Raw genomic sequence first — 27,555 nt, forward strand, 5'->3', positions numbered from 1 at the left:
TTAGAGCATCTGTCATGCAAGAGATTAAGAACACAAAAAGTGTGAGAACGCCACTCCTCCTCCTATAACTTAGTTAAGCTTTCCCGAAAAAAAAAAAAAAAAAAAAAAAAAAACTTAGTTAAGCTTCACTTCAATAAAATAGGTTGTGTGAGTTTAACCGAATTGACAGGATATTGTATAATATATTAAGGTTGAGATTCGAACTACAAACATCTAATTTATTCATTTTAAAAAGATAAATTTCTACCAGTAAATTATTAGACAAAATAATATAAAAAAATAAATTTGATTAAGCCTTGTGACGATAAATTAGTTGGTGAAAATATTACTTAGTATGCATGAGTTATGGTTCGAACCACTAATCTATCGCTTATTCATCTTAAAAAGTTAAATTCTGATCATTAAACTATTTGGGAAAAAAATAATGGATTAAGTTTTAATACTGTCTTTTAGTTAACAACTTCAGAGATGATTTATGGACTCTCGTACATCCACCCGACACAACATAATGAGAGAGAAAGAAACATAAAGAATAATGTAATAAATGTGATATGTTTGTGATGTGATAGAAAGAGAGATGAAGTCATCGTAAGCTTAACTCGGTTGGTAGGGGCAGTGCATAATATATGCAAAGTCTGAGGTTCGAACCTCGCACACTACCCAAAAAAAGAGAAAAAGAGATGGAAATAAAATGAAAAGGTATAATATGTGAAGAGAAATGTGAAGTGTCTTCATGTAAGAGCTACAAAAAGAGTAATGGTTATAGACAAAATAACATTAATTAAATGTTTTTTCATGCCATCTCTCCTGGGATGAGTTGTTGGGGCATCACTTCAAATATTTATATGGTAAAATGTGATTGTATCTACGTTTCCATTTTGCTTTTTTTTTTTCGGGACGTGCAAAATCACTCAAATGTATCAACAATGTGAAGAGGATAGTCGGCATGGGTAAGTTGTCTAAACATCTAAGATGGTTTAGGGATGTAGTAGATGTTTTTGGTCTTTATCTGCTTCTTCACTCCCCATTTAGTCAGATTAATTTACCCATGCGTTAAGTGTTCACAAAGCGGTGATATTAAGAGACTAGCGACTTTCACTTGCCCATTGGTGATTTGACCATCACACTCGATGATGTGTCATGCCTTTTGCACTTGATTATCTATGTAGGTTGATAAACCATCGAGCGCCAATAAGCAAAGAAGACATTGATGTGTTTCTTAATGTTATAATGATTATGACAAACTAAAAGGTTTTCACGTAACCTTTAGTTGGCTTCTTAGAATCTTTGATGATCATCACACGAAAACCTTGTAGCTCGATAGTGAACAAGGGATGGAACATAAGACTAGGTGTATATGAGCTTACTCACTTTACTTGGTTGGATGCACCATATCTACAGACACGGGTCAGCAATGCGTCATTGCGTTGTTTCTAGAGTACTTATGAGACCTCACTACGAATAATCAATGGTGTTGGGGGTGATGTGGCTCTAGCCTACCTCTACTACTACTTGGCCGAGATGACTAAGCTCCATATAACGCGGTTGGCTGGATACATGCCCCTATTGCATGTAATATATATTTTTTGTAACATTTACGATGTTTGTAATTTAATATGTGTTTGTAATGTTTTTTTCAGCCTTGGATTATAGAGCATTTAACTGAGATATGCCCCTTTATAACCGACCTCATCTATAGTGAGGCCAAGCCACACATAGTCCGATTCATTCTTGGCAAGGGCCTTAACTCACCGTATAACTATAAGACCTTCTTCGATTGTATAGAGGTGGATGATGGTACATTCTGCCCCTATGTTAACCATCGTTAGACGCATCCGTTCGATGACATTGTTGGTACTCTGAATGGATAAAGTGAGGTTGCATAGCATGTGTTGAGGCACTATGGACGCATTTAGAGCATCCTTAGCCTCCAGCCTCCGTCGCATCAGAGTTAAATGTCTTTCAGATGGACCATGCATTTAAAGATTACTATTTGTATGTTGTACCTGAAGACATGTAAAGTCTATTTATAGAGATATGTTGGCAAACTGTTGCGAGTTAAATTTTCTAGTTCTATAGGGTCTCCCATGCCATGTTATTGGCTCATGTAGAGGGAGATCCGCCTAAAGCACTAAATATGAAGGTTTTGTTAGAGGAGAACAATGTTACTGAATCTGAACCTTCAACCATCCCTGACTCTATCCTTGAATCTGAGTATATAGATGAACAGTTAATCAAGCTTAGTGATGAGATTCAGACACTGATTCTTCGCAGAACAGTTCCTGTACCTCCTATTCACTATCTTGATCAGTGGATGGATCTGAAAAAGAGTTTTGATGAGCTGCTGGATCAGCTAAGCACTAAGTGTGTCTCATCTCACTCTGCCATGCTGCAAAAGATGTTGGATGATATGCATGAAGCAGCTAAAGTGAAAGAGCTGAATTATGTGCCTCTGCTGGACATCACTCCTTTCTATCAAGAAGAAGAGTACATCACAAGGGCTGCAAGAATTCATGCTGGGTATAAAAGAAGAATGAGAGAAAAGGATGAGCTGCTTAAGAAGAATGATGAGCAAATTAAGTATCTTTTGGAACAGATGTACAAGCAAGCCCAACCTTAGTTGCACACCCATTTTTTTTTGCTTGTTTTAATCTTTGTTCTAAGTACTTTAGTTGCATTGCATTTGTATCTTAACTTTTCTATATATATATATATTATCATTGTTTCTGGATCTTGTGCTTTTCACCTTCAATATGTTTTACAAGCTTTAACTTGTTGATATTTACTGTTTTTAATGTTGTGTGCTCTGATATACTGTATTTTAAAGGTTATATGTTTATTGCTCTGATACTCTTTCTTTTGTTTTTATTCTTTTTGTTAATGACAAAAGGGGGGGTAAATGGATAGTATTTTAAGGCACTGAGCCCCACTATAACCACTTCTAAACTTTTTTAAATACTTATGATATTATTTTTATGAGTATTTTATTGAAATTTAATTAATAAGAATAGAACTCAGGGGGAGCTTACAAACCTCACCTTAAAGATCTATTAGACTCAGGGGGAGCTTACAAACCTCTATCCCAGTGGTCAACTTATTAATTAGATCAACAACAATTGAATATTTTAAATACTATTGTTTGTCATCATCAAAAAGGGGGAGATTGTTGGAACAAAATGTGTTTCACAATGAACCTTATTAAGTTTTGATGATAACAAGGTATTAAAAATTGTCAATTGGTTATTACTAATAATTGTTCAAGTGTACAGGACCAAAGGCTACTCAAGTTATTTCAATAGGTCTTGGAAGAACAATGGAAAGAAAAAGAAATTCTGAGCATCTGAAGAAAACTGCTCCTGAAGCTGAAGTGCTTCTGAAGTAATGACGTCATCAGAAGCAGAAGGACATCAGAAGCAATATCTTCACCAGAAGCTACGTTTGATCCTTTAATCAAACTGAAGATTCAAAGTAGCTGATTCTCAATTCAGTCTTATCCAAGAAGAACGAAGAATTGAAAGGGAGGTATCAACGGATATATGGATAGCACTGAGCACTTGTCTCTCGTTAATAGAGTTGACAAAGTACAAGTGTACAACCACTACCTCCACTACTCTGTTTTCTGTCTACGCTACAAGACAAAACAACAGCCATGCCTGCAGAATTTGTACGTTCAAGATGGGAATGAATTTGAAGTTTATTCTTCAAAGGAGTACACCCAAATCAGGCAAAGGATTACTGGTGGATAATCAAAGGATTTCAAACGACTCTTTAGACGTGCTGATTATCTCAACGTCTCTTTCACGCCTCTATATAAAGGTGTGAAGACTTGAAGATTGAAGAGAGAGATACATAAGTTCAAAAGCGCCAAAACTCTGTCAATTTGATTCTACAAAGCACACTGAATTTCTGCACTGATTTGATACATCTTAGAAATTCAAAGTCTAGAGTCTTTACTGTATTGTATTGTGAACACCACTGATTGTATATCAAGTGTTCAACTCAAACTCAATTCTCTGTATTTTTGTTTGATTAGAAGTCTCTTGCCTGCGTGCTTGAGCATTAGAAGTCTCTTGCTTAGTGCTTGAGCATTGGAAGACTCTTGCGTGTGTGCTTGAGCATTTTTGTGAAGTCTCATACTTAGAAAGTATTGAGCAGTTGTAATCTTTGTGATTATAGTGAAATCTCCTTGGAAGTGCAAGGGGGACTGGACTACTTCCGTGTTGTGGAAGGAACCAGGATAACTGCTTGTGTCGTTGTCTTTCTTTTCTCTGCTCTGTTCTTTTCCGCTGCAATCTGACTCTGATCATTTCATCAGAAGCAATCAAACTGCTTCTGAAGTTTTATCAGAAGAAGTTTTTTTTTAAGAGAAAAAGAAAACACAATTCAACCCCCCCCCCCCCCCCCTTCTTGTGTTTTTCACCTTCAATTGGTATCAGAGCTTGCTCTGTTATCACAGCACTTAACCGTGTTACAGTTCAAGATCTATTAGAAAAACATGTCTGGAGATGAGGAATCAGTTACTACAAAATACACAAGTGTCAAGCATGACTATGATACTGCTGACAAGAAAACAGACTCTGGAAAAGCTCCAAAGTTTAATGGAGATCCAGAAGAGTTTTCATGGTGGAAAACAAATATGTACAGCTTTATCATGGGATTGGATGAAGAGTTATGGGACATACTGGAAGATGGAGTTGATGATCTGGATTTGGATGAAGAAGGAGCTGCTATAGACAGAAGAATACATACTCCTGCTCAGAAGAAGCTTTATAAGAAACACCACAAGATAAGAGGAATCATTGTGGCTTCTATACCTCGCACCGAATACATGAAGATGAGTGACAAATCTACTGCTAAGGCTATATTTGCTTCACTATGTGCAAACTTTGAAGGCAGCAAGAAGGTGAAAGAGGCTTGTTATACCCTGTTTTTGGACCTAAAAATACTGGGCCCAATTTCATTTCAAACTTTGTCAACTATCAAATTTCAACTGCACAGTTCAAATTGTCTCTGCCTCGTAGTTTTTTCAATCACAATTTTACCTATGTTTTTCTTGCATAAAACCTTTCGAAATGTCTTTACTTGTCTTGTAAGTCATTCAAAAGTGTCTCTGAATCATTACATTGCTTTTTCTACAGTTTATTTCAAAATTTGCAAAAAGTCATACAGAAGGGTATTTTGGTCATTTCCTGCAGTGGGACCCATTTTCATCCTTGTGACTGTCTCTGAGTCTTTTCAGATTGTTTTTTTTACATTTCATCAGTAAACCTTGTTAAGTTCATTTCAAACTTGCATCTGAGTCAGTGTCGAGTTAATTTGATTCTGTTTAGGTCATTTTTAACCCTAGGGGCATTTTGGTCATTTCACATAAAATTTTGGCATGGGGAGGTTACTTTGAAGTACCTCATTTAGGCCATTGGTTCGTTTTAGTCCGTTTTGTCAATTTTATTTGTGTTTCGCTTTACGTTTAGTCAAATTACCAATTTTATTTTTTATTTTTATTGTTTTATTATTTTTGCATTTTTGGTCCTCAAAGAGTTCCAAAATTGCAGTTCAGTCCAGTTTCTTTTCCAATTTTCATTTCAGTCCTTTTTGTCAATTGCAGTTTAGTCCTCAAGTTCTTATTTTTGCAGAAAAGTCCAAAGTTCATTTTTCAGGTCCAAGCCGTGCCATTTCCATACAAATCCAGGTGTCACATTTTCATTGGATCTCAAGTACACATGTCAGATTATAAATAGTGCACAGTGCCACTCAAGGCCATTAATTACACGCCACATCACAAACAGAAATCACACTCTCTCTCCCTTCAGTTACAGATCAAAATCTCAAAATTTCTCAAGAACACCAAGAACAAAAACCCTAACCGTTTTCCAGAAACTCAAAAAGTTCATCAGAATCAACAATTTTCGGATCAATCCTCAGAGATTCTGTGGAATCTTCATCATCGAATTGATCATTTCTCTGCAATTCAAAACGCGAGCTCGCATTGAAGCAAGCTCAAGCGTTGATCACAGAGGAAGAAGAAGAGAGAAAGAAGCGAAGTTCTAAACCGGCGAAGAAGATGAAGAAACAGAACCGGTGAATCACCGATTTATTTTCGGTCCAAAGAACAAGCAAAAGAATCAAAAACAGCAAGAACAGAATCAAGTTTTCCGAAGAATCTCACAAAATCTCCAATCAAAAACTTCAGGTAAAACTCAGAATCTCTTTTCAAAAGTAAATATCACGGTTAAACCTGTAAAAATCACGCGAGCAAGCATATCAAAAATCTCCAGAATTCAAAGAAAACTATAACCGTAAACACCAAAACCTAGATCCGTGAGGATCAAAGTTTTGAAAGCAAGAACAAGTACCAGAAAAGCAATGAATAACGAAACGATGTAGATTCTTAAAGATCCAAACGTTTTCGTTCAAAAAGATCAAAAAAATCAATTTCAAAACCGTACAAAGTTTTTCAGATCTACATCATTTCAAGCTGTATTTGAGAAATTTCTTGCTAGATTCGTGTTTAGGGTTAAAGGACGAATCAAAAGATGCAAAAATATTTGAGTTCTGGAAATTTTTCACCGGAAACTGCTAGGTCTCGCCGGAGAAGATGAAGTTTCCGGCGGACCTTCAAGGTCTCCGCCGTAGCTTCATCCTCACCGGCGGTGAGGGTTTAGAGAGAGATGAGAGAAGAGAGAGGGGTTAGAGAGAGAAAGAAGAATACGAAATGAAAAAACCGGCGCGCTAGGGTTTTATATAGAGTGCTAGACCGGACCGGTTCAAGACCGGTCCAATCCCATGCGTTGTGAGCCTTTAGATCTAGGGTTTGGGATCTTGGATCAATCCAACGATCCCTGAGCGTTCCTGTGAGATCCGGATCCCTTGGCTTTGGGCCTGGGCCTCTTTTCTTTGCTTTTCTACGTTTTTTTGGTTTTTCTTGCTATTTGCACTGCCTTTCTTGCTATCTGAACCTGTTGCTTGCTTACATTTTTTACAAAAATTCCTAAAAAAAAATTCCTAGCTGTTTCTTGATGTATTTTTGGCATTTCTATGTTGTTTCTTGCAAAAAAAATGTGTTAAAATGGTGTGAACTAACTCCATGTGTTTTTACACTTTTGATATGCATTTTGCTATGTTTTGTTCTTGACATTTTGATATTATGATATGAATGAAAGATGCCTAATATGGTGATGAATATGCCTCTGGAAATGTGCTTATTTTCATTGTGTTTGGATCTGATTTTATGGATTTCTTGTTTTACAAGCAATAAGTGTTTATTTTTAGGAATAAAGTGGTAAATTTCTTTATGGACTTGGTGTGATATTTTGCATGCACATGTCTCTATTAATTGCATGTCATGGCTTGAAACAAAATTTCTTTCTAAATTGCCATGATGTGATAATTATGGGTCACTAGCATCTTTAGGTATCATACCAAATGTTTTTTTTAGGTTTATTACCACTTTATTACTTTTTCTTTGCCATCTTTATGCATTTCCTTTTAATTACTTCCTACTATTTTGTGCTTTATGATTACTAACCATTTCATCTCATGTGCCATACATTTCATAGCATTTCACCACCTCCTCCACTTTCTTTAGCCTAGCATTTATATTTTTGCAAGTTTCAATTCATTTGGTGATGTAATTTGTTATCATTGGTTTGTAGCTTGGCAAAGGGGCCATAGAATGTATTTAGGCAATTTTTGTAATATGGACTATGGACACTATGACGCACCGACACGCATACACTCACCTTAGATGTATGCATAGGATTGTATGGTTAGGTGAATGCTTAGGTTTTAAACACTTAGAGAAAATCCATTTTTTTTTTCAAAAAAAAAACAATTGAACTTCACTTCAAAAATTTTCATAATAAATATGAAGTCAACACTTCATTTCTTTTCCTTTCTTTTTTCTTAAGAAAAATTCAATTCATCTTAATCATTTAGACTTTCTTTTTAATCACTAATCGAACCTCACTTTTTTTGCTAAATCCAATGCTCATGAAGCCTCCCAATCTCCTTCTTCAAAACCATTTTTTCAAAACTAAAAATCAAACAATTAAAACAAAAAAAAAAACAAGTCTTTTTAGCAAGAACTACGCCGGTTTTGATCCCGTAAAACGGTACGTAGGCAATGAGTCAAAACTCATCCAAGCCGAAATAAAAATCAAATTCTACTTCTTCTCGCCCCCATTCTTAACTAATCACACTTTCTTTTTTACAAATAAGCAATAAAACTAAAGCGTAGAAATAAACTTAGGAGAGCGGTTCTTATGGAATACCATAATCGCTCCGGGTGCCTAACACCTTCCCGTAGCGAAAACGACCCCCGAATCTAGAACTCTTTAAGGGTTTTTCTCCTTTTACCCTTCCCAAGAAAAAAGAGAGATATCAACGGTCGAAAGGTTCAAGTCCAATTAATGGCTTGGCACCCAAAAACCATGATAACAAGGCTAAAGCTTTGATGCTAGTTCATCAGTATGAACTTTTCAGAATGAAGGATGATGAGAGTATAGAAGAAATGTACTCAAGATTTCAAACTTTAGTTTCTGGATTGCAAATACTGAAGAAAAGCTATGTTGCTTCTGATCATGTTAGTAAGATTTTGAGAAGCTTACCTTCAAGATGGAGACCCAAAGTAACTGCTATTGAGGAAGCTAAGGATCTAAATACTTTAAGTGTTGAAGATCTTGTTAGCTCACTCAAAGTGCATGAAATGAGTTTAAATGAGCATGAAACCTCTAAGAAGAGTAAATCCATTGCTCTACCATCTAAAGGAAAGACTTCAAAATCTTCCAAAGCCTACAAAGCCAGTGAATCTGAAGAAGAATCACCTGATGGAGATTCTGATGAAGATCAATCTGTAAAGATGGCTATGCTGTCCAACAAGCTTGAGTATCTGGCAAGGAAGCAGAAGAAATTTTTGAGCAAGAGAGGTAGCTACAAGAACTCCAAGAAAGAAGATCAGAAGGGATGCTTCAATTGTAAGAAGCCTGGTCATTTCATTGCTGATTGCCCTGATCTTCAGAAGGAGAAGTTTAAAGGCAAATCCAAGAAATCAAGCTTCAGCTCCAGTAAATTCAGAAAGCAAATCAAAAAGAGCTTGATGGCGACCTGGGAAGATTTGGATAGTGAATCTGGTTCTGATAAAGAAGAAGCTGATGATGATGCTAAGGCAGCCATGGGGTTAGTGGCAACAATATCATCAGAAGCAGTATCAGAAGCTGAATCAGATTCAGAAGATGAAAATGAGGTATATTCCAAAATCCCTAGACAAGAACTTGTTGATTCTCTAAAAGAACTTTTATCACTGTTTGAACACATAACCAATGAGTTGACAGATTTAAAAGAAAAATATGTTGATTTGATGAAACAACAAAAGACAACTCTATTGGAACTGAAAACTTCTGAAGAAGAACTCAAAGGGTTTAACCTCATATCAACAACATATGAAGATAGACTCAAGAGTCTTTGTCAGAAGCTACAAGAAAAATGTGATAAAGGTTCAGGCAATAAACATGAGATTGCCTTGGATGATTTTATTATGGCTGGAATAGACAGAAGCAAAGTTGCTTCTATGATCTACAGCACATACAAGAACAAAGGCAAAGGGATTGGATATTCTGAGGAGAAATCCAAAGACTACAGTCTCAAGAGCTACTGTGATTGTATCAAGGATGGATTGAAATCCACCTTTGTGCCTGAAGGTACGAATGCTGTAACTGCTGTTCAGTCAAAACCTGAAGCTTCTGGTTCACAGGCTAAGATCACATCAAAGCCAGAAAACCTTAAGTTCAAGGTTATGACAAAATCTGATCCTAAGAGTCAAAAGATTAAAATTCTGAAAAGATCAGAACCTGTTCATCAGAATCTGATTAAACCAGAATCTAAAATCCCAAAACAAAAGGATCAGAAGAACAAAGCAGCTACTGCTTCTGAGAAAACAATACCAAAAGGTGTCAAACCTAAAGTATTGAATGATCAGAAGCCCCTCAGCATTCACCCTAAGGTACAAGGGAGGAAAAGTAAAACCTCCAAAACTAACCCAAAAGGACCCATGAAGATATGGGTACCTAAATCTGAATTGGCTAAAAATGCAGGTGTGCCTAAGGGCAAGAGAGAAACAAAGGTCATGGTACCTAGACAGCGGATGTTCAAGGCACATGACTGGAGAGAAAGCTTTGTTCCTTACCCTTACAATGAAAGATGGAGGAGAAGTGAAGTTTGGTGGCAACCAAACTGGAAAGATCATTGGTACATGTACTATTGGTAATTCCTCCATCTCAATTAATAATGTGTGGCTAGTAGATGGTCTGAAGCATAACCTATTGAGCATTAGTCAATTTTGTGACAATGGGTATGATGTAATGTTCAGTAAGACCAACTGCACACTAGTCAACAAGGATGACAAATCCATTACATTCAAGGGAAAGAGAGTTGAGAATGTCTATAAAATAAATTTCTCTGATCTGGCTGATCAGAAGGTAGTTTGCCTTCTGTCAATGAATGATAAAAAATGGGTATGGCATAAAAGGTTGGGACATGCTAATTGGAGATTAATTTCTAAAATTAGCAAGTTACAACTGGTCAAAGGATTGCCTAACATTGATTATCATTCAGATGCACTTTGTGGTGCATGTCAGAAAGGGAAAATTGTGAAAAGTTCTTTCAAATCTAAAGACATTGTATCAACCTCCAGACCCTTAGAATTACTCCATATTGATCTTTTTGGTCCAGTTAACACTGCATCTTTATATGGAAGTAAATATGGATTAGTCATTGTTGATGATTACAGCAGATGGACTTGGGTAAAATTCATTAAAAGTAAAGACTATGCATGTGAAGTGTTTAGCAGCTTCTGCACTCAAATACAATCTGAAAAAGAATTGAAAATTTTGAAAGTCAGAAGTGATCATGGTGGAGAATTTGAAAATGAGCCATTTGAACTTTTTTGTGAAAAACATGGGATTCTCCATGAATTTTCTTCTCCTAGAACTCCACAACAAAATGGGGTTGTAGAGAGAAAGAACAGAACCTTACAAGAAATGGCCAGAACCATGATCCATGAAAACAACTTAGCTAAACATTTCTGGGCAGAAGCAGTTAATACTTCATGTTATATTCAAAATAGGATCTATATCAGACCTATGTTGGAGAAAACAGCATATGAACTCTTTAAAGGAAGAAGACCCAATATCTCTTACTTTCATCAGTTTGGATGTACTTGTTACATCTTAATCACTAAAGACTATCTGAAGAAATTTGATGCCAAGGCTCAAAGAGGAATCTTTTTAGGTTACTCTGAAAGGTCAAAGGCGTACAGAGTGTATAATTCAGAAACACATTGTGTTGAAGAATCTATGCATGTAAAATTTGATGATAGAGAGCCTGGAAGTAAAACTCCAGAGCAAAGTGAAAGTAATGCAGGTACAACTGATTCTGAAGATGCATCAGAATCTGATCAACCTTCTGATTCTGAAAAGTATACAGAAGTTGAATCTAGTCCAGAAGCTGAAATCACTCCAGAAGCTGAGTCTAATTCAGAAGCAGAACCTAGTCCAATAGTACAGAATGAAAGTGCTTCTGAGGATTTTCAAGATAACACTCAGCAGGTTATTCAACCTAAATTCAAGCACAAATCTTCACATCCTGAGGAGCTAATCATTGGAAGCAAAGATAGTCCTAGAAGAACAAGATCACATTTCAGACAAGAAGAGTCATTAATAGGATTGCTTTCAATAATTGAGCCTAAAACTGTTGAAGAAGCTCTCTCAGATGATGGATGGATATTAGCTATGCAAGAAGAGCTAAATCAATTCCAAAGGAATGATGTGTGGGATCTGGTACCCAAACCTTTTCAGAAGAACATTATTGGAACAAAATGGGTATTCAGAAACAAGCTGAATGAACAAGGAGAAGTAACCAGAAACAAAGCCAGACTTGTTGCTCAAGGCTACAGCCAACAAGAAGGCATTGATTACACTGAAACATTTGCTCCAGTTGCAAGATTTGAAGCAATCAGGTTACTTCTATCCTACGCAATTAATCATGGCATAATATTATATCAAATGGATGTCAAAAGTGCTTTTCTTAATGGTGTCATTGAAGAAGAAGTGTATGTTAAACAACCTCCTGGATTTGAGGATCTTAAGCATCCTGACCATGTTTATAAACTTAAGAAATCACTATATGGCTTGAAACAAGCTCCCAGAGCTTGGTATGATAGACTAAGTAATTTCTTAATTAAAAATGATTTTCAAAGAGGACAAGTTGATACAACACTCTTCAGAAGGACTCTTAAGAAAGACATTTTGATTGTACAAATATATGTTGATGATATAATATTTGGTTCTACTAATGCATCTCTTTGCAAAGAATTTTCTAAGTTAATGCAGGATGAATTTGAAATGAGTATGATGGGAGAATTGAAGTTCTTTCTTGGAATTCAAATCAACCAAAGTAAAGAAGGAGTATATGTTCATCAAACAAAATATACAAAGGAGCTTCTGAAGAAGTTCAAGCTAGAAGATTGTAAAGTGATGAACACTTCAATGCATCCAACCTGCACCTTAAGCAAAGAAGATACTGAAACAGTAGTAGACCAGAAGCTATACAGAGGTATGATTGGTTCTCTGTTATACCTCACTGCATCTAGACCTGATATTTTATTCAGTGTATGCTTGTGTGCAAGATTTCAATCAGATCCTAGAGAATCTCATTTAACTGCAGTTAAGAGAATCTTCAGGTATCTGAAAGGAACAACTAATCTTGGACTCCTGTATAGGAAATCCCTAGATTATAAGTTGATTGGATTCTGTGATGCTGATTATGCTGGTGACAGGATTGAAAGAAAATCAACCAGTGGAAATTGTCAATTCCTGGGAGAGAATCTGATATCCTGGGCAAGCAAAAGACAAGCAACTATTGCTATGTCTACAGCAGAAGCAGAATACATTTCAGCTGCAAGTTGTTGCACACAACTACTTTGGATGAAACATCAGTTGGAAGACTATCAGATTAATGCTAACAGTATTCTCATCTATTGTGATAATACTGCTACTATTTGTTTGTCAAAGAATCCAATTCTACATTCAAGAGCCAAGCATATTGAAATCAAACACCATTTTATCAGAGACTATGTTCAAAAAGGGATTTTAGATATACAATTCATTGATACTGAACATCAATGGGCTGATATATTTACAAAACCTTTATCTGTTGAAAGATTTGATTTTATTAAGAAAAATTTGAACATGCATTTTGTGTCTGATTGAAAAATTGCTTGCCTCTGAATAAGAAGTTTGGTTCTGAAGTCTATTCAGAAGCATCTGGTCCATCAGAAGCTCTTAACTAAGGTTCTGAGGAAAATGTGCTTCTGAAGATGACGTCAGCACTAAGACTTCAGAAGCGGTATTCTTTGCTTCTGAATAGCAAGGTTAGTGGGAACGTTGGCAGTTACTTTTTGTAACAGCTGTCCCATTACCCAAAAGGTAGTTTTCTGAAGAGTCTCTGACGTGGTCTATTTGTATTGGAGTATAACAAAAAGGGCAATGATGTTTTATTTGCTTTTTAACATACTAACACGCGCCCCCAATTTGTCATTAATGCTATGTTTGTTTGTCTCTTCTGAATTACAAACGTTTTACTTAAAAACACTAAGTCAATTCACACACTACTCACTTCACAACAAACACTTTCTATTTTCTTCTCAACCCTCTGCGAAAGTAAGCGCATTCCCTCTTCCTCTCAAAACACCGTAGAACCCTAAAACTCCTTCAAATCATGGAAAGCTCAAGTTCTGCTGGTGGTTCATCTTCAAATATGGAAATAGATACTCCTGCTTATGAGATTAAAGGAAGAACCATGTCTATTGAAGAATGGGAGTTAATCATTCAAGCAGAAAATCCAGTGGATTTCGCCTCCTTAACACACCATGGATGTGACCTAGTAAGATTCTACAAGAAGCAAAAGCTGATGAGTTACTTCAGTCTTCTCAATGGTCCAACGTATGAAGTTCTGGTCAGACAATTCTAGGTAAGGGCTTCAATCTTTGACATTGATGCTGCTAGACAGGAAGAAGCTCAACTGATTCTGGTTGATCCTACTCTGAAGGGAAAAACCAGAGAAGAAATGGGTCTACTCTCCTTCACCGGTACAGAGATAAGATCAAATGTCATGGGTATTCCTGTAACCATAAATGAGCAGGTTATTGCTCAAGCCATGGGAAGGGATACCTCTGGCAAGTACTTTGGAGAAGAAATTCCTAATCCAAGAACCAGCTCTTGGAAGGAAATTGTCAATGAAACCATTTATGGGTCTAAGATTGCTCAACCTTACAGCACTTTGAGCATTGAGAAGAAGTTGCTGCTGAAGATTCAGAATGAGAACATCTTTCCCAAAGGTGGAGGAAGTGATCAACCGTCACTTGGTCACAAGGTTTTTCTGCATCACACCATCACTCAAGAAACCACGATGAATGTTCCCAAGTACATGTTCAAGTACATGATCAAGGAACTAAAGAAGAGTCGGATGGAGAACAGGAAGTTTGTCCCTTATGGAAGGCTACTCTCTGTAATCTTTCAAGAAGGAGGAATTCTAAGTGCCTTGAAGGATGTTGGCATTTATGATAACTAGAAGCTGGGAGCAGTAACTGGGAAGATAATCAATGCATCAACTCTTGTGAAGATGAAATTGATTCCAGCAAATGCTCACAAGAAACTAAAATCTGATATGCATGAATCTGATGCCATATCTGATCTAGTCACTCATCACATCCCTATCTGCAAGAAGGATCCCCTGGATGTGCAAAGGGCCTACATCTTGGACTTCTACAAAACTTACAAGAAGAAAATCAGCTTGAAAGATGTCCCTGAGGAGATGTATGGTGGTGATTTGCCTGTGGCCAAAGGCAGAAAGTCAAAGAATAATCAGATCACCAAGGAAGAATATCTTGCTGAAGATGCTGCTGAGAAGGGTGCTCAGAAGCATCAGAAAGCTAAGAAAGAAAAATCAGCACTGTCCACTATTCAAGAGGAAGTGGAGAACTTAGATGAAGTCCCAATCATCAGAAAAAGGACAAGGAGTGCTCAAGAAACAACAGAACAGCTTGCTTCTGAACAACCTGCTTCTGAACAAGCTGCATCTGAAGAGCCTCAGAGTCCTAAGAAGAAAAGAGAAGCTGCTCTTCAAACCATCAAAAGGAAGAGATCTTCAAGAAATCTGAAGACAGCTGAAGGACGAAGGGAGGAAATGTTGGAAGAGCTGCAAGAAAACTGGGAAGAAGACTCAAGTCCCAAGAAGGCAAAAAGGACTATAAATTCTGAGACTATAGTCATGCCCAGTTTTGAAGCTTCTGAGGAACTAAAGCAATATGCTAGGGAGTATTCTGCATCCAAGATAGCAAAAAGGAAAAGGATGAACGAATTGTATGAGAAGCAAAGGGATGAGCGTCTCAAGGCTGCAGGGTATGTGCCTACTCCTGACATTGCTGCTTTAGCATCTGAGTTAGAGCAAGAAACAGTTCAGTATGGAGCAACTCTGCTTTCACAAGCCTTGAAGAATAAGCAAGCTTCAGGAGCTACTTCATCAGAACCAGTTTCAAATGCTCCAGAAGCAGTTCATCCAGAAGCTCAATCTTCAGGTAATTCATCCAAACCTGACATCTATACTCAGATTCCTTCTCTACCCTCTTCACCCTCATCATCATCAACTGAATCAGATGACCAACCCCTTAGCCAACACATAGACAAACTTCTAAAAACCAAACCTACCAAACTAACAGAATTTGGAACACTTGACTATGAGCAAACTCAAATAGAATTTTCTAAGAATAGGATTAAACTCTGTGAGAAATTCAATTTGCCTGCTACTCATCCACTTTATCCAGAAATTCTAGAACCTGTTAGTGTATAACAACCTGAACCCAACCAAGAACCTAACCAAACAAACCCACAAAATGACCAAACTCCACAAAGAGCCTCTGAAGTAGTTTCAGAAGCAACTACTTCAGAAATCCCCCAACAACAAGAATCCTCAACCCTTCACAATCTAGAAAAACACTTAGGTGGTGAAATGCAACCTACACCTACAAAGGCCTCTAAGACAGTCCCTGGAAAGACTGTTTTAGAAAACCAACAAACAGAAACCATCCCTGAGCAAACTGTTCCTGAGCAAACTGTTCCTGAACAAACTGTTCCTGAACAAGCTGCTTCTGAACAAGTTGCTTCTGACCAACAACAAACAGCTTCTGACCATCAAACAACAGAACAACAACAACAACCAGAACCACCAATAATTGACCTAACCTCTTCTGACCAACAAACAGCCTCTGACCAACCCTCCACATCTCATACAACTCAATCTGAATCTTCAACCATCCCTGACTCTATCCTTGAATCTGAGTATATAGATGAACAGTTAATCAAGCTTAGTGATGAGATTCAGACACTGATTCTTCGCAGAACAGTTCCTGTACCTCCTATTCACTATCTTGATCAGTGGATGGATCTGAAAAAGAGTTTTGATGAGCTGTTGGATCAGCTAAGCACTAAGTGTGTCTCATCTCACTCTGCCATGCTGCAAAAGATGTTGGATGATATGCATGAAGCAGCCAAAGTGAAAGAGCTGAATTATGTGCCTCTGCTGGACATCACTCCTTTCTATCCAGAAGAAGAGTACATCACAAGGGCTGCAAGAATTCATGCTGGGTATAAAAGAAGAATGAGAGAAAAGGATGAGCTGCTTAAGAAGAATGATGAGCAAATTAAGTATCTTTTGGAACAGATGTACAAGCAAGCCCAACCTTAGTTGCACACCCATTTTTTTTTGCTTGTTTTAATCTTTGTTCTAAGTACTTTAGTTGCATTGCATTTGTATCTTAACTTTTCTATATATATATATATTATCATTGTTTCTGGATCTTGTGCTTTTCACCTTCAATATGTTTTACAAGCTTTAACTTGTTGATATTTACTGTTTTTAATGTTGTGTGCTCTGATATACTGTATTTTAAAGGTTATATGTTTATTGCTCTGATACTCTTTCTTTTGTTTTTATTCTTTTTGTTGATGACAAAAGGGGGAGTAAATGGATAGTATTTTAAGGCACTGAGCCCCACTATAACCACTTCTAAACTTTTTTAAATACTTCTGATATTATTTTTATGAGTATTTTATTGAAATTTAATTAATAAGAATAGAACTCAGGGGGAGCTTACAAACCTCACCTTAAAGATCTATTAGACTCAGGGGGAGCTTACAAACCTCTATCCCAGTGGTCAACTTATTAATTAGATCAACAACAATTGAACATTTTAAATACTATTGTTTGTCATCATCAAAAAGGGGGAGATTGTTGGAACAAAATGTGTTTCACAATGAACCTTATTAAGTTTTGATGATAACAAGGTATTAAAAATTGTCAATTGGTTATTACTAATAATTGTTCAAGTGTACAGGACCAAAGGCTACTCAAGTTATTTCAATAGGTCTTGGAAGAACAATGGAAAGAAAAAGAAATTCTGAGCATCTGAAGAAAACTGCTCCTGAAGCTGAAGTGCTTCTGAAGTAATGACGTCATCAGAAGCAGAAGGACATCAGAAGCAAAAGTTTTTATCAGAAGCAATATCTTCACCAGAAGCTACGTTTGATCCTTTAATCAAACTGAAGATTCAAAGTAGCTGATTCTCAATTCAGTCTTATCCAAGAAGAACGAAGAATTGAAAGGGAGGTATCAACGGATATATGGATAGCACTGAGCACTTGTCTCTCGTTAATAGAGTTGACAAAGTACAAGTGTACAACCACTACCTCCACTACTCTGTTTTCTGTCTACGCTACAAGACAAAACAACAGCCATGCCTGCAGAATTTGTACGTTCAAGATGGGAATGAATTTGAAGTTTATTCTTCAAAGGACTACACCCAAATCAGGCAAAGGATTACTGGTGGATAATCAAAGGATTTCAAACGACTCTTTAGACGTGCTGATTATCTCAACGTCTCTTTCACGCCTCTATATAAAGGTGTGAAGACTTGAAGATTGAAGAGAGAGATACATAAGTTCAAAAGCGCCAAAACTCTGTCAATTTGATTCTACAAAGCACACTGAATTTCTGCACTGATTTGATACATCTTAGAAATTCAAAGTCTAGAGTCTTTACTGTATTGTATTGTGAACACCACTGATTGTATATCAAGTGTTCAACTCAAACTCAATTCTCTGTATTTTTGTTTGATTAGAAGTCTCTTGCCTGCGTGCTTGAGCATTAGAAGTCTCTTGCTTAGTGCTTGAGCATTGGAAGACTCTTGCGTGTGTGCTTGAGCATTTTTGTGAAGTCTCATACTTAGAAAGTATTGAGCAGTTGTAATCTTTGTGATTATAGTGAAATCTCCTTGGAAGTGCAAGGGGGACTGGACTACTTCCGTGTTGTGGAAGGAACCAGGATAACTGCTTGTGTCGTTGTCTTTCTTTTCTCTGCTCTGTTCTTTTCCGCTGCAATCTGACTCTGATCATTTCATCAGAAGCAATCAAACTGCTTCTGAAGTTTTATCAGAAGAAGTTTTTTTTTTAAGAGAAAAAGAAAACACAATTCAACCCCCCCCCCCCCCCTTCTTGTGTTTTTCACCTTCAGAAACTACATATACTTTGGAGATGTGGAGGTGGATTGAAACGACAACATTATATGAGAAGAAAACTAGTACGAAATACACCCATCTATATGTTACCATGTAGGAGATTGCTCAAGGAACCGAGTCATCCATCAAGTATCAAGTGAAGTGTAGGAGGAGGAACTACTCAAGACTTGCAATACAGGCGAATGACTGGTGGTATTTTTTTGTGTGTGTATCTTGATGTTTTCATGTGACATCGATGTTTTTATATCATAATTTTGTATATTGATATTTTAATAGCATGACATTGAACACGTTCCAAATATCGGTGTTTTCATGTTATAATATTGGCTTAATTACACTTTTGGTCCTCGTGTTTTGACATACTCACGAAAATGGTCCTGCCATTTTAAAACAGAACAAAATTGTCCTTCAATTATCATTTTTGTTGCATTTTTTGTCCTACCCCCCATTTTATCCTCCAAAAACGCTGATATGGCAAAGAAATACCTATGTGGCAGTGCCAACTTGAAAAATGACATTAACATGTCATTAAAACAACATTTTTTAATTTAAAAAACCAACTTAAACATTTCAAAAATTAAAATAAAAAAAATTGAAAGAAAAAAAAGGAAATAAAATTGAAAGAAAAAAAAAAGGAAATAAAATTGAAAGAATAAAAAAGGAAATAACATCTCAAGTGCTTCTTCAATTTTCCATCTTCTTCTTTTCCATCGTGTTTCTTCATCTTCTACATACTCCTCCATGTTCTTCTTCTTCCATTCAAACCCAAATTCATGATTCTTCATCATCTTCAACCCAAACTGATGTTGTTTCAACCATTTTTTCTCCCTCAAGAACAACAACAGTTTTCAATCTAACAACACCAACCACAAGTATTTTTTTTTCCAGAATCATGTTCTAACATCACCAACACAAACTCTGATACAAACCTTCAAGAACTCAACAACAATCACACATTTTCGATTTCCATCAACCAACAAACATACTCACAAAGCCACCATCATATCACAATAACCTCAATATCCATTTCAAATAACACAAAAACGCAAACCACCACTGTACCAGTTCGAATCAAACACAAACACTTCCTTTTTCGAAATAAAACGACAACAACATCAATAATCTAACCTTATTTTCGAAACTGAAACGAAAGAAGAGGTAGTTTTTTTTGTTGTTTCGTATTTTGATTTGTAGATCTAGATTGTATATGAGTTTTCTTTGAAAATTTGTTTTTAAAAATAGAAAGAGGTGAAGGAGTAGAGCAATTGCATTAAAAAAAAAGAAGAGGATTTCTTTTCCGGCGCGGCGGTGCCACCGTGGTGGCTCACCAGCCACCGCGCCAGACCGGCCAAGTCTCGTCGGAGAAGATGAAGACAAGCGGACGTTTTAGAGAGAATGGAGAAGGTTGTTGGGGTTAGTGAGAGAAATAAAAATGGGTTTCAAAGCTTTCTCTTCCCCTTTTTATTTTAATGATTTTAAAGCAAACAAAAAATAAATAAAAGTTTTTTTTGATTTATTAGTTTATTTTTATTTATTTAAATCAGATATTTTAATGATTTTAAAGCAAACAAAAAATAAATAAAAGCTTTTTTTGATTTATTAGTTTATTTTTATTTATTTAAATCAGATTAAATGCCACCTAAGCGCTTTTTTGGATACCTAATCAAAAAATGCAACACATCAGCGTTTTTGGAGGATAAAATGGGGGTTAGGACGAAAAATGCAACAAAAATGATAATTGAAGGATAGTTTTGTTCTGTTTTAAAAGGGCATGACCATTTTCGTGAGTAGGCCAAAACACGAGGATCAAAAGTGTAATTAAGCTTATAATATTTGTGAATTTTATGTCACTAATTAGTTCCTACTAAATGTGTAAAACATAGGTTTGTATTTCACTCTTGAATGTTGAATGTATTTGAGTGCTGAATGTGTTTTAGTGAGTGAATGTGTAAAACAAATGTTTATTATTATGCATTTTGTAGTCCTGAATATCAGGGTGTATCAGATTCTAACTTCTGATGTTGGATCAATACTTATCCCCCGAGTGATTTGATGTCTAACTCCTGAATTACAACGATCGAGAGTTAGGATCCAATAAAAGTGTTTTCTTTATATTGAAGGGGTACATGAGCATTTCAAGGGGGGTATATTGAACAATTTTCTTGAAGTCGACCGTTAAGGTCGATGCAAATTCAAGCAATCAAAATGAATAGGAATTGCTCTTCTCCCTTTTAAAATTACCCATTGGCTTAATTATATCCACTGTGAGCTAATTCACACTCCTTTTTCAATATGAATTAATTCACTTTGGACATTTTTCACCAAGTTGGACATTTTTCTACGCAAACATGTGAATTAGAAAAACAAAAGAGAGAAGAGCAATTTTGAAGTGAAGTGGCAAAAGCTATCTCATTTCAACTTCTCACTATTCTCGAAGCTTAAAATTGGAGGGAACAACCAAAACCGTAACGATTCCCATGGCGGTTCAGACAAATCCATCCATTGAAGAAGAAGAAGAAGAAGAAGAGCACGAACACGAGCACAATGGTCCCACACATCATCCTTCTCCTCCGTCACACGAGGTTATCATCATAATCTCCGCTTAATTACAAACTCCACTTTACTAATTTCACTTCCATTTCAATTTTCAATCCATGCTCATTTCAATTACCTGAAAACTAACAATTAATCTTTATTATAACACTATTGCATTATTATTTGGCGCTATTTTGTTTTTATTTAAATTCTAATTAAGTGATTTAATTTTTTTTAATTATTCATGATGCAGTTTTTTGATTTATCAACAACTGTTGATCCTAGTTATATAATCTCCTTGATAAGGAAGCTATTACCTTTGGATTCCTCCTCGGTTAACCAAGTTGTTTCGGATGACCCTAACCGAGGATCGATTACAGACGATAAAGAAGAGGAAGCACCATCTGCATCAATTTGTAACAATGAACACATCGAGTTATCTAAGAGTACATCTGAAAATATGGATGTTGATGTTTCCTGTGAATCTTCTCACACGCGAGGAGAATGTCAGGATACGGGTGATGGAGTTGAACGTTTTGGTGCTTCGGTTGGTGAGGATGCATGGGAAGAATATGGTTGTATTTTGTGGGATCTAGCTGCCAGTAAAACACATGCGGAACTCATGGTACTACTCTATTTTTGTTGGGTTTTAATTTTTATACATTGACACTTGACAATGTAAAACATTTTTACACACGCATCCAATCAAACTGCGCTATGTAGATACTTGTCATAAGAAAATTGCTCTATGATGTGATTTGATTGGATGCGTTTATAAAGTAGTTTTACAGCATCAGTTTTTAGAAATTAATGTCATTTTTGTATAGTGTTTAGTTGAGTTATTTTGTATGTTCACAGTGAGAAGTGTTAGAATTGATTGTATCTCTAAAACGTGATTGTAGGAAAATTAACGAGTCAGTTAATTTCTCCATCAAATTTCGGTTTGAGTGGAAGTGATTAAAAAATATCTTTTGCGTATAGTTGAAGAATTTAAATTGAGTTTTACCCAATTCCTTTTGTAGTGAAAATATTTACACATAAGTCAGTTTAGCTGAAACTCAATTTTAAACAAATAAAATTTACAAAACCAATCAAAATCATTTTTATGAAATGTTCACCCGAATACATCATTTTTTAGTTTCAATTCAAACAATGCTATAATCTAGTAGGTGTCTCTCCAAGCAAGAGCTCATTTCATGTGCTATGCAACAATAATCTGGTCCTCACGAAACCATTTTTGTCTCGTAAAATGTCACTTGTGTGGGCTTTGTAAGATGATAAATGATTGTTTGAATGTATTGTGGTGTATATTTTTCGACCTTGACCACTCTACCCATCATAATCAAGCTTCGAGTCATTTTTATAGCAATATCATGGTCACTTTCTCTCATTGCTTTACGTCTTTCAACCGTTTTGATTGTATAAACTGAAATTAGACGGTTTGCGATCTTATCCCCCAGGTGGAGAATCTAATACTCGAAGTTCTTTATGCAAATCTCATTGCTTGCAAATCCGAGCGTGTTACTGTAAGTCTATGTTAAGATATATAAATATGTACCATGATTAAGACTGCATTCTTTTTATGGCTTGTGAAACTTAAATATTATCAGGCAATGAGATGATCTAATGATACTTAATTACATATTTTTGTATTAATTACATGCTACAGGAGATTAGTATAGGAATTATTGGGAACCTTGCTTGCCATGAAGTTCCATTGAATCAAATAGTCTCGACAAAAGGACTGATTGAGATAATTGTGGAAAAATTGTTTCTAGATGATCCTCAATGCCTATGTGAAACATGTCGGTATGATACTTTTTTGACACATGTAAATGTACTTCTTCTCTCTTTCATTTTTGTTAAGGATTAAATTACCTGTTTCGTTACTATTTCCGTATTGCTATCCCTGTTTTTTGTTTTTGTTTTATCTTCTGATTCTATTATACATTATTTTTGTTGGAAAGAAACACCTGCTATATAAAATGTTTTGACTCTTTTCTTTTCATATTAAAAAATGTGTATATATTTCATGCTGATCCAATTATGCCTTATCTATTCTGTCCATTTCCTTTTGAATTCTTTATTTCCTTGATGAACTTGCCTGTTAGAGAGGTTACTGAGTTATAGTCTCAAATTCATCTTCCTCTATGATAGACTTTGAGCTCTTTACTATTGAGGAGTTTTCTCTTGAAAATCTTCAGTTCATTTCCCATCCTCCTAACAAAGTTTCTAAAGCTCCATCTGAGCTCAAACCTTATGTTTGGATTATTGTTTTACATAACTAACAGCAACATTGATGACATGTTACTGAAGCATAGAATCTCATTGCTGTCTCACAGAATGTCTATTATGTAATTCTTGTCCATCAACCAGGGTTTATCTCGTTGTGCATTGTTTTATGGCTACTTTTTCAGAGTAAGCTGTGCGGGATTTATGGAGGATAGTAGGTTTGTCCTACGGATATGCTTTAATTTCTCTCTTGATTTCGGAGGATTTGTTCACATAGAAAGCTAATATTTTGTGGCAAAGCTCTGTCTCTGCATTTCTTTTTTGTATATTTTGTGGCAAAGCTCTTTACTATTTTGGAGTGGAAATTGTATAATTTCAAAGGGCTCTTGTTTTGCTCTAGACTTATTTTGCACAAGGGTTGTTATTTTAGCCACCTTTTGGCGTTCTGCTCATGGTGTTTTTAGAACTGGTTCTTTCTGAGTAATGCAGAAATATTGGCATGTTTTGCTACATGATTCAATTTATTTCCATAAAAGAAGAGTCTGTACACAGATATACCAGCCTGAATATATAGGAATAGGGGATAATTTATTTATTTATTTATCCATCCATCCGTAAAACTTTATGCGTGTTGTGCTGCAAACTAGTTATGATACTACTTTTTTTCTTAATTATCTTTATTTTAATAATTTTTCTTGTGTTATGAGAACAGATTGTTAACCGTGGGCCTTCAAAGTGGTGAGTCTATTAGATGGGCTGAGGCATTGCAATCCGAACATATATTATGTCAAATATTATGGATTGCAGAAAATACTTTGAACCTTCAGCTTTTAGAGAAGGTGATGAATACGTTGTAATTCTGTAACAAAAACAATCTTGGGAGGAAAAGTAATACAACCATTTTTTTTTTTTTTTTTGGCCTTGTTTTTGAGTCAGACTGCAAGTTCCAGCTAATCAATTGATAAGCGTATTTTAATTTTTAACAGAGTGTAGGGCTTATATTAGCTATATTAGAAAGTCAGCAGAAAGCTTTGGATGAGCTTCTTCCACCCATGCTGAAGCTTGGTTTGGCAAGTATATTGATCAATCTCTTAACTTTTGAGATAAGCAAGTTAAAGAGAGATGAAAGAATACCTGAAAGGTACCATGATCCACAACCCTCCATTTTGCATCAATGAAATTAGACAGTTCCTGTAATCTTCTAATACCAATTATGACAACATTATTGACACATTTTTGTAACTATTCATCCATCAGACTGGTGGAATTGATTTGACAACTGAATATCTTAAAATTTCAGGTACTCAGTTCTTGATTCAATTCTTCGTGCTATTGAAGGTCTTTCAGTTATAGATGAACATTCTCAGGAAATATGTTCAAATAAAGAGCTTTTTCATCTTGTATGTGACATGGTTAAGTTTCCAGATAAAGTTGAGGTACCGCATTATTGTAGTTAACACTTTCCTCTTGTTATTTAATACGTGCTTAAAATCGCGATCTAACACCCAAGATCGTACGATCTTGCGATTCCGATGGCCATCACCGATCTGGAGCGGGTAGAAGATCGGAAACGACGGCGGAGCGGATGGCGCGCCGAGAAAAAGCGGTTAATGGCAGAATCGGCGCGCTTCTGCGTTTTCTGCAATGGTTTTTGACCCGGGTCAGAGGTTGATGACCCGACACGACTAGGGTTGACCCGGCACCAACCAGCATAGATTCGACCCCGTTTCGGTTAGATTTTGACCCGTTTTCACTTGAAAAGGTCTGATTATACCATTAATTTCGTTTTTTTGGGACTTATTGGTGTTTAATTGAATCATTATGTTTGGAAATTGGGAATTTTTCTCTGAAATTGTAACTGTTTCAATTATAGTTCAATGACAATTATGGTTAATGAAAGTTTTTCTCTAAAATTGTAACTGTTTCAATTATTCATTCAATGACAATTATGGTTAATGAAAGTGTTTTTTTATGAAAGGCTATTTTCTTAGTTTCTTTTATAACTCTGTCTATTAGGTGGGATCTTACGATCCTTGTTACGATCCTACGATCTACACTCTTTCTATACCCCTACGATCTTTAGTGGGATCTCGATTTTGACAACCATGCGTGCTTCTCATAGAATGACATGAAATGAAAATGATTTGGACAACTGAAACACAATGGTGAATTGGTCATATCTCTTGTAGGTCGGGAACTGCTGTGTTACTGCCGCAGTTCTTATTGCAAATATTTTGTCTGATGTGGCTGACCGTGCTTCCGAAATATCACATGGTAAATATATATCTATTTCATTCATCCATAGGCTTCAATGCGATACTTATTTGTTTGTTTTCGATGCATCTCGATTAGTTGTATAATGTTAAACGACATTGTGCCTTCCAGATTCGTGCCTATTAGGTGGTCTGATTGATATATTTCCTTTTGCTTCGGATGATTTGGAAGCAAGAAATGCACTATGGAACGTGCTTGCTAGAATATTTGTCAGAATACATGAAACTGAAATGAACTCATCAAGTTTATTCCACCTTGTTTCGGTTCTTGTCAGAAGAATTGATCTGATTGAAGATGAGCTTCTGAACCAGCAATGTGTTGACTCCAGTCCTGGTTCAACAGCAGATCCTAGAAAGACATCTGTATCCTTCATTTAGTTATTTGCGTTTATTGTTTGCGGTTTTGAGGCCCCCTTTGGATGGCAGGAATTGAAATTTATGAATAATCACGTTTCTTGGAATTAGGTTTCAGTTTCTTAGAAATATGATGTTGCATTAGTTTGCATGATGTCGTGATTAGAAATCCATCTTAATTCTTGTTGCACTAATTTGTTTTGGCCAGAAAAAAGTGGGTGTTAGTAGTAACTAAGTTTGACAATACTTCTATTGAATTGAAGAATTTAATTTTAATAGACTTCACATTAATAAATATGTTAATACTTGATACATAATTTAATAAGTTTGGCATTTCATTAGTTGTTAGAAAAATAAACCCTTTATGAGGGGTTAGCAGAAGATTAATGCATAAAAAGTCAACCCAGCACAAAATCATTTACATGAGCTACTAGTTTCTACTTTCTATTAATTCTGTCTTACAGCCTTGTATGTATGGATTTTTTCTTTTTCATTTATCAATATATCCATTATTTTTTGACAAAATTAATGATATTGTATGTTACAAAAGATTTTACACATGATAAGGAACATGTGTGGCAGAAATCCTCATAATATAATGGCTGTTACTCATTTTTTTCACCATCTTTGACTGAGAATTCCCACAAACATAATTGTAGTGATGGTTAGGTAAAGCTTTCCCAGAGATGTGACTCCGTTTCCCTAGTATTGCTGTTATAGTCCACTGCACATTTGATTTCCACTGCATGATTGTGCGGCTGTTGCTATTTACAAATTTCATAGATTCCATTCATTACATTTAAATAAGTCCCCTTCATTTAATTATTGTCAATGTTGGTTACTGGTTACTTAAGGGAAATTCTTGAGCAGAGCAATTGAAACACTAACGATCTTTATGTATTTAGGACAGGCTACTAGTCTTTTATTATGAAGCATCATATACCTTTTTGACATCCATCTTGTTACTAGCCATCCCATTGCATCTATTATTTAGGTTGACATGCTTATTTATGTTGACGCGTGTTTTGTCTATTATTTGTTTCCCTTTACCTTTGGAATAATAGCTCATGAGAATAACCAGCATTGTGAATCAGTGGATTGCTGTAAAGGAGGATGCTGAGAATAATGGGAATGCTGAAGGTCCTGTCAGTGAGATAGATGTAAAAAAGTTGTTGGATTGTTGTCACAAATTCTCCAAGTAGAATTGCTTTATTATGTTGTAAATTACAGTTGTCCAGACCATCTTTGAAGGTTTGACATGTACTATTGTTTAACTTACTCCTGAAGCCTCAGTTAGCTTAGCCGTCAAGAGTTAACAAATCCCAATAGAGAGGAATTATGAAGTTTAGTGGCTTGAATGGTCTTGTTTTGTTTGGTTTTAAGAGTAAAACAGGAAGTATCTTTTCGTTGGCTTGATCGCTTAAAGCGTGAGAAAAAATGTGTTCAAATTACACAGCAAAAAAATGATGAGAGATTGATTCAAGCAGGTGTTTAAAAGTTGATTTGCATCCTCCATAGTAAGAGGTACACTTTAAATAA

General features: G+C 35.9%; 1 protein-coding gene across 1 annotated transcript; it reads left to right on the forward strand.

The window, feature by feature from the left end:
* Window positions 1-20,910: 20,910 nt before the first annotated feature.
* LOC25487484 (protein saal1) lies at window positions 20,911-27,499 on the forward strand. Its single transcript, XM_013609428.3, has 10 exons — window positions 20,911-21,204; window positions 21,411-21,782; window positions 22,618-22,683; window positions 22,827-22,966; window positions 24,102-24,228; window positions 24,376-24,530; window positions 24,690-24,825; window positions 25,579-25,663; window positions 25,775-26,025; window positions 27,081-27,499. The coding sequence occupies exons 1-10, from the start codon at window positions 21,100-21,102 to the stop codon at window positions 27,216-27,218; spliced, it is 1,575 nt and encodes a 524-aa protein (XP_013464882.1). The 5' UTR covers window positions 20,911-21,099; the 3' UTR covers window positions 27,219-27,499.
* Window positions 27,500-27,555: the final 56 nt, after the last annotated feature.

Source organism: Medicago truncatula, chromosome 2, assembly GCF_003473485.1.
Source record: "Medicago truncatula cultivar Jemalong A17 chromosome 2, MtrunA17r5.0-ANR, whole genome shotgun sequence".
Classification (NCBI taxonomy): Eukaryota; Viridiplantae; Streptophyta; class Magnoliopsida; order Fabales; family Fabaceae; genus Medicago; species Medicago truncatula.